The 8,555-nt window shown below is 38.9% G+C and overlaps 1 protein-coding gene across 1 annotated transcript; it reads right to left on the bottom strand.

The window, feature by feature from the left end:
* Positions 1–1,175: 1,175 nt before the first annotated feature.
* On the bottom strand, positions 1,176–4,548 carry cyp26a1 (cytochrome P450, family 26, subfamily A, polypeptide 1). Its single transcript, XM_067369251.1, has 7 exons — positions 4,290–4,548; positions 3,913–4,137; positions 3,325–3,606; positions 3,080–3,235; positions 2,853–2,987; positions 2,600–2,752; positions 1,176–2,506 (listed from the first exon to the last, which is right to left on the bottom strand). The coding sequence occupies exons 1-7, from the start codon at positions 4,476–4,478 to the stop codon at positions 2,168–2,170; spliced, it is 1,479 nt and encodes a 492-aa protein (XP_067225352.1). The 5' UTR covers positions 4,479–4,548; the 3' UTR covers positions 1,176–2,167.
* Between the last annotated feature and the right edge of the window lie 4,007 nt (positions 4,549–8,555).

Below are 8,555 nucleotides of genomic sequence, written 5' to 3' on the forward strand. Positions count from 1 at the left end.
AATTACACTGATTTACACTGTGTTCAGTTCAGGGGAGTGCATAAAAACAGGCCTCTTTCATTTGCTCGCTATAAATTCTGTATATACTCACAAATTTAGAGAAAAAATGGCTCTGGGAATAAAAAGTTTTGTTGTCGCCCCTAGATGTCAAACAATGGGCCGGACAGACGTTCTTTACAAGGTGATAGGAGGAAAAGTTCAGCTGCATCTCTCCCAAGGCCTGGACCTGCAGCGATAGGGCGGCTGAACATAAAGGTGTCAGCCCTGCAGCGGGACGCGTGTAAATCAGCAGCAGAGAAAAGCCGAGAAATGGCCGAGAGAGGCATCTGCCAGCATCTCACCGCCTTCTCTGTCTCCCTTGCCGTGTCACACAAGGACAAGTCCCTTCCACATGACCCCTGTGCGCTGGGAGACGCGCCCCCATCGGGGGTAATGCGTTTGTGCAAATTTGCCTTTGGGGGTCGTTAGAACAACCGTACGGCAGCGTAATGAGCTTTTGAAACCCGCTAGTTCGACAATGATGATGACTGTACTGTAACATTTGTCATTTGCATGTATACTTTACAAAATATTATTACAGCAGTGACAGAAAAACACGGTACCGGAAAAAATAAAATAAATCTAAGAGTGGGCATCGGAGAAATTCATTTTGCTGCAACAGATGTGTAACTTTCCTCTCAGTTTTGCATGACTTGATGATTTCTGTTTAGCTGCATATGGATTGAAATGTAAGAATTTCAAGCCATTTTTTCTAAACGTATATTTAAAATGTTAAGGCAAGAACTGTTTTAAGTGTTTTAAGAGTTAACCTTGTAAAGCCTGACATGATAATAATCTGAATTTTTTTTTTTTTGTTAAGTATCATATTTCATAAATCAGGCTTTTATGGCTCATATAGTAGGAGAATATGAAGCTCATACTTAAGCAGGGCGGAAAAAACACCTCAATTTATTCAGAGGCCCAAACTGAGCAAAAATTTGCAGTTTTGTGCAGTTGTATTACCAAAAAAGTAATTCTGAAATTTTTAAAATGCATATAAATATCAGTTGTCACTCTATATCTCCCCCCAAAAAATGTCTTAAGATGATATTTAAATTATATTTTTTGTTTTTATTGTGGAGCACATATTAAGGTAATGCAATACAATGATGATTGAGAGATGAACAAATAAACATTCCTCAAAAGCCTTATGTATCATATTTGATACTCATATTTTAACATGATTTTTTTTTTTTAAATGATGTATGGATTCCAGGATGTGTTCATATTGAAATATTACTAACGATACAAGTTATTCGTATTCACTTGATAAAAATCAGTAAAGATTTCACAGCAAAAAGACACATCTGCCACGAGCTGAAGGTGGACATTTTATAATAAAAGGCCTTTGACTTGCTAAAAACCTAAAAATCATAATTCAGTCAAACAAGAGGATTGTAGAGGATTGTGTACAACAGGTTTTGATCATCAAGTCTTGATCATGCTGATAATTAAGAGGCCTTAGAAACGTGTTATACTTCTGGTTTATCTGAGCACAGTTCCACATCCATCTACTTCTACTTCAGTTTGGATGTTTAATATTATTGCCACTGATCATTTACTGTGATAAAGTGCTCTGCATGAAAACAGTTTAACCGTTTTCTATTCAAAACCATTATCCTTATCTGGACCCACATTTGGTTTGTTTCTTAAAGACAGGGCTCCAGGTACTTTGCATTTCATAATGCTTTCTTAAGATCGTTCCTGTTTGCAGATTTAAAGCCTTTTCAGATAACATACTGATTCCTGTTCTTTTTTTTTACATGAGAAAGGATAAGGGAATTGTCCAGAACGTTCTATGCATGTGGATCACTACTTAAAACAATGCCAGTGATGAAAAACTTGAAAGAATTTGTTTTATTAAATAAAACCCATATGATAAAGAGCAAGTTAAATAAGTTGCATACAGTACAAAAGCTATATAACACAACTACATTATAAATATACATCACAGACACTTTGTAGAATTACAGTGATCCATGAAAAAGTAGTGCCCTCGTTTTTGCTTTCTTGTATAGACTTATATACACATCTTTTATATAAACAAAATATAAAATATCCAATACATCACAGCTCATCTAAAAAACATATGTACAAAGCTTGTGTTAGTTCAGGACTCATTTACAGACTAATTTCTGACGTAACTACTGAACTTGGTGGGGAGATTGTCCACTGGGTACACTGTTGGGCCCGTTTTCATTGTCGGGGGTCCGTTTGAAAGAATCCAGTTGCACTGCTGTGTTAGCTCAACTAAAAAGATCTTGAGTAACACTTTGGCGAATTCTTTGCCCACGCACATCCTGGAACCGCCTCCGAAGGGGATGTAGTTAAACCTGGAGCCATCCTCCAGGCCTTTACTCATGAATCTCTCTGGCTGGAACTCATCTTTGTTAGGAAACACCTCGGCGACGTCATGCGTGTCACAAATACTGTAAATGACATTCCATCCTTTAGGTATCTGGTAACCCTGAAAGGGAAAATAAAAGAATTCAGTGTTAAACAAAGAGAGCATTTTAAAGCCAAAAACTACATTAATGATCAGCCTTGAAGTTTAACTCACATTCAATTCAAAGGTTTTGAGCGCCACTCTGAAGCCTCCAGGTACAGGAGGGTTGATTCGGAGAGTTTCTTTAATCACACATCCAGTGTACTTCAGTTGTTCCAACAGCTCCATACTTAAGGTCTTTCCAGGTGAGTAGATGCCCAATTCAACCTGTGGATAAATTTTTTTTAAAAAGTCCATTAGCCCACACATTGGTTAAGCAATGCAATCAGAATGAGAAGAACTCAACGTTGAACTTTCTGGATCATACCTTCTCCTGAATCTCCTCTCTAACTTTATGCACCACCTCTGAATTCAGACCCAAGAACATCACCAGTGAGGTTGCAGTGCTGGCGGTGGTCTCATGGCCTCCAAACAGAAGCTCAGTAGCTGCTTCTTTCATTGCCTGAGAGAAAGAAGAAAAAAAAAAAAAAGCGCCTATTAATGCCTATTTTGGGCATAAAACAACATCCGACAAGTGTAATGAAAAATAATTACCTGCAAACTGAAGGGCTCTTCACTTCTCCTGCTGTTCTCAATCAACAGCTGAAGAGCATCTTTGTGTTTTTGCTCATTTTCATTGTCATCGTCTTGAATTTTCTTCCTGATGTTCTCCTCAATTTTGGAATGAATGAAATTGCGTGCTCTCAGACCCTGCCGATCAAATTACAGATCGTTATTACATGAAATTTATTGCACGTCACAAAAATGCATCTTCAGGCTGTCGTTCTATAATAACTTACCCTGTACAAGCCACTGAAGGGAACATCAATAGGCAAGGAGAACAAGTTTTTGATCATTTCCTCAAAAGCTTCCACCAGTTCCTGCTCGTCCGTCTTGATTTGCTCCGGCTCGAAACCAAGCAGGATTCTCATGGCTATACGGAACATGAGTCGCTTCATCTCCGGGTAAACCAGGACACATGTATCTCTCTGCAGCCAGTCTTGAATGGCACTCTTCACCTCCTGCTGGATCACTGGGATGTAGTGCTCCAGAGCATCTCTTGAGAACGCTCTCATAATGGCCTAAACAGAACATTAAAAGTCATCATTTTTTTCTTTTTCATTTCAGTGCAAAGACTAAATTTGAGGTGCTTTAAAAATACTTGAGAAACCATCAGCTTCTAAGCTCCTAAATATGATTTAATCAAGGAGCATCAAATATTTCAAAGTTCCTCAAAAACTTTAAAGGAGGAGCAACCACTGATATACTACAAAGTTCTTGCATGAATTCCTCAGAGAACAATGTAGGAGAACGTTTTGTAAATCACTCCCAACATTAATGCAATTTCATGTAAAACACAATACAAAAGTACTGATTGGCATCCTTACCTTTTTCTTGTTTTTGTGTTGAGAGCCATGAACATTGGAGAGGGTGTCAGAGCCCAGTATAGTTCTCACTGATGCTGGCCACTGAACTGAGACCAGCTTGTGTTCGCCCAGCAGAATCTGCCTCACGTTATCAGCTCCCATCACCCTGACAGTCGGGTTACCAAAAAGGTGCGTTTTGTAGATGCATCCGTATTTCTGGCGTTTCATCCGGAGGAACTTTCTTCTCTGTGTATGAGGACAACGTGTTATTGGCACAAAGATTCCAAAACGCATGTTTTTGTTCCACATGTATCGGATATTAACACAGCAAAACATTAGTGAACATCGCATTCATCAGTACAATCATATGAACTTGTGCAATAAAAGTGCACGCGTACCTGGAGGATCAGCTGGAGCGTTTCTCCAATGAAGGGTAAGCCCATTGTACCTGGCGGCAGTGGACTACCACAGCTCGGATCGACCCGTCGAATCAATAACATCTCCCACAACTTAACCGCGGCGAGAAAGAGCAAAACGGGAAGCACGATGGTGCAGAGGAAGGTGACTATGAGAGTGTACAGCCCCATGCTGAAGCGCGCAAAGATCGCCAAAGAGCTTCTGGAGAGGAGATGCGTCTTTACGCGCAGACTGAGGGCGTACTCGCTTGCGCGCCCTTATATATCCATTGCGCGCAGGTCTCCTCCTGTTACCTTCCTCAGATAAATTAGTTCACACAAAGTTCATCTTTAATTGTGGTGTCATCTCGCCCCGCCCACAGGGCAGAAGCTGCTCCAAACTCTGAACCATTTGTTATAGGCGCATTTTAATACCACCTCCTGTAGAAGGCAGACAATCCTGAGATTTCACTTTGAAAAGGTGTTAATTCCCCCGACACAAAAGGAAGCATCCGAGGCTCTTTTGTTGCCAATATTCCCGTCGTTTACACTCATTACTCTGGGCTTGTGTGCCATCAGAAATGCCGTAGAGGATTTAATTGAGGAGCTTAAACTGTGAAGTTCTACTTTTACATTTTAAATCCCTTAAATGTCCCTCTTTTTGTCCTCCTTTGGCGTGGGGGTTCTTAAAAAGGTCATTACACAGGTTAGACAGCTTACCTTCACATGCATGTATATTTAAATGGCAATATTTCTTTGCCTTTATTCATTTTAATTTAATTTATCACTGGAAATAAAATCAATTTGTAATATTAAAAAAATTAAGGTTATTTATAAAAATGACATTTCTCATATAGACATGTACAGTTGCTTTGCAATATAAAAAACATTTATACAGAGTTCATTCAGGTCATTATTATCAGGTCTGTTTTTTACAATATCAATATTCATTGCAAAATCTTTTTGTGTGTGTGTGTGTGTGTGCTTCCGTCTGTTTATCTAACTAGTCTTCACTGAGATCAGTGTTTGAAATAAGTTATGACAGATATATGTGTTGTCAGGAGTGTGGTATATCTGATCTCATATTAGACTTTAACCTGTAACAATGCTATAGATGTTTTCCTGTGGAGCAGAGTGTGCAGTAATATCATAAATATGATCATTGTCTCGCTGCGGGTTCAAACCCGGGTCAGCTTAAAAAGTGACGGAGCAGAGCAAGGTTACCGGTACATGAAGAGCAAACACCCACAGCAGTCTGAATTACTGTTTTTACGACAGCCATAACGTGGAAAAAACAAGCTGGGAAGGCAGTCAATTAAAGAGACAGGATGGCTCCAAATTTTTCCCTCTCTTCATTCTTTGATGTGTGTCTGCCCTGCATTTCACCTTTCATCCTGTGTGATGGGATGGGGAAAAGTCACGCATGACATATCTATGTTTGCGGGTATTTTAGGTATGTGTCTATGTAAGCAACTCATTCATATGTTAACCCATTACACGACCGTTGCCATATTTATTCTTCGACATGACCCGACCGTGCCAAATGCCCTAAGTGGACCTTCAAACTTGGCCTTATTTGTGAATTTGTGCAATTATGAGGCCTGTTTTCCCTCGTAAGAGTCGTAGCAGTGTGTGAAATGCTTTGACGAACCTAATAAAGTCTTTCAACCGGAGCCAAGAGCAATGCAACCTGAAGTTCAAGGATAGTTCACTAAAAGAATTCTTCCTATAGCTTCTTCCATTTCAGTTATATTCTATATGTAGACTGTGATATTATCCTACTCTGTGGTGCTATACTTTAACCCACTGGTAACTTCTATGAACAAACTTTACTGTTGAGTTTGAAGAGTCTAAAAATAGTTGTTTATATATTAACTGTCAACTATAAATGAAAATGGATTTTATATGAATTTATAAAGTTGTTTAGTTCCATTTTGCAATGCGATATATGTTATAGATCCATAAAAGTATGCATATGTGTGCGTGATATGTAGATATATATAAAGGCTGCAGTTGCTTTCATTGAGCTATCCAAAGACCCAAATACATATAGCTGAAAATACTTTGGGATTATTAACTATTGAACTAATCGTCCTGGCAAGAAAGCTGAAATGAACTGAATTGAATTTAAAGGGATAGTTCACCCGAAAATGAAAATTCTATCATCATTTACTCACCCTCAAGTTGTTCAAAATCTGTATAATTTTCAAAGGAAGATATTTTGAAGAATGAGCTAAACTTTTTTGGGGCATGGTTACAAAAATTTCTTCAAAATATCTTCCTTTGTTTTCAACAGAACAGAAAGTTACAGATTTGGAACAACGTGAGGGTGAGTAAATGATGATAGAATTTTCATTTTTGGGTGAACTATGCCTTTAAGTGCCAAATGTTCTATTATTTAACATTCCAATCTAAAAAAAAAATTATTTTCATTTTGCATTGATAGACGTTTTAATACAAACTGTAGATAAATATAAAACAATAAAAGTTTTCATTACTAAAAAGACTCCAAACGGAGTTGCCTCAGTGCTTCCCCCCCGCTATTTTCGATGTTTATTCCGCCATCTTGAGAGTAATATTCTGAGTCATCGCTAACGATACGTGTCTCGTATGAGCTGTATCTCCAACGCTGAGTTTGTGTTGGTCTCAGTGCTCGTTCCCGGGCGCTGGTGACCCGCTGGTGACCCTGCAGCGCGGACCCTGACATCTCTGTGAACTCTGGGCGCAAAGCTCGCCAAGTTCACTGTCCATCAAATAACGAGATACGCAGCCTGAGCAGCAGTAATTATCCTCACTGCCATCTATTCTGCGCTGTCCATCACAAAAATCAAATCAAGGGCATCATTAAAGCCACTTACAGTAATGTTCTAATTGGGTCAAGAGATAAACAGCCTTTCACTGGTGTGCGAGAGAGAGAGTTTTAATTGGAGCCTCGGATGTTGATCGTCGCCTTTATCACAGTTTCACCCCCATCACAGAGGTCCGCCACTTATATTTAGCTAGACAAGGAATAAGCTCTTTTAAAATGGCGGTGAAAAGTAGTCTGCGAATTAAATAATGATTTTAGGAAGGGGTAGAATTTTGTAAATTAATTTCTGACAGTAATTTTCATGGCACAATATGCGGGTTTGTTGCGCGTGAACAAATCGTCTTTTGTTAAATGCCAACCGTTTGAACGATGTTTTAAACAAAACACCTTTGTGACATGTAAAAGTCTACTAAAGAGTCAAATAATGGTAGTATTTGAGTTATTTTCGATACAGTTCGGAACAGAAAGCGCGTGAGCAGCGTGCTGTTGTTGTGATTGTTCCCCCCTCAGGAGAATGAGGGAAAGCCTCGCGCGCCCTGACTTCTAATCTTAACTTTTGTGTTGACTTAAAATGTTTGCTAAAAGTGTAGGCTTTATATCTAATTATAAGCAAAAAGTAGAACCAAGCCTTAATTATGTGGGTAAGATTCCCCCATCCCCACATAATTCGTACCTTGATACAAAAAAGAATCGTTTTCGATTACCACACGTTGCCTATAAAGATTTCTCTACGCTCGCTATGATCATATAAAATGATTCACTGTCAGCTATTTCAGATTATATTCAAATGAATGCTACACTACGCATTTCTTTACATTGGATGACGTGTACGCAGCCTGCTGGAGCTACTGGTTGTTTTTGTTTACTTGCATAAAATGACTCGCTTTAGTGACACGTGGCACAGCTATAGGTAGTGAATTTGTCTTTGATTTATGAGTTTACATGACATATAGACCCGCGAACGCAGTTTGAACCGTGAGCACCGCAGGAGGGGGTCACGAGAGCACAGCCAAACAGTTCACTAAAGGGTCAGACTGAAGACTGACTTTAAGCTATATAACCTCCAGCCTCTGGAGTCTCATTCTGTCTTTTATTTGCATTTAAAAATACTGCTGCTATTAAAGGCTCTTTCCTTGCCAAGCAAAACAAAACGATTAGATAGGAGAATATATAAAATGCTCTTAACAGTGTCACTAAAGGGTGAAAAGAGCTTATATGGTAATTCCTGTCCTGCAGTGGCTTTTGAACTCTTGCTGTTGTAAACAAGAATATCACTGCATTGTTGTTGTTTAAATAATTATTTCTATAAAGGGTATAGGAGATTAAAAACATTAGAAATATGCTCCTGACAAGATTAGGCAGTTAAACTTTAATTATTATACCTTGATTGAGCTGAATGTGCTGAAGTTAGCAATTGCTCAGTGAGAGTTTACTTGAGGTTTTGTCAACTTGAAGTTCAT

This window comes from Chanodichthys erythropterus, chromosome 19 (assembly GCF_024489055.1).
Source record: "Chanodichthys erythropterus isolate Z2021 chromosome 19, ASM2448905v1, whole genome shotgun sequence".
Lineage (NCBI taxonomy): Eukaryota > Metazoa > Chordata > Actinopteri > Cypriniformes > Xenocyprididae > Chanodichthys > Chanodichthys erythropterus.

What these genes read in the sequence shown, in the direction of transcription:
- cyp26a1 (XM_067369251.1), bottom strand. Translation starts at nt 4,478, where the DNA reads ATGGGGCTGTACACTCTCATAGTCACCTTCCTCTGCACCATCGTGCTT. An exon ending in AACACAAAAACAAGAAAAAG is followed by an intron (nt 3,607 to 3,912) that starts GTAAGGATGCCA and finishes TGTTCTGTTTAG; the next exon opens with GCCATTATGAGAGCGTTCTC. An exon ending in TCAAAACCTTTGAATTGAAT is followed by an intron (nt 2,507 to 2,599) that starts GTGAGTTAAACT and finishes TTTCCCTTTCAG; the next exon opens with GGTTACCAGATACCTAAAGG.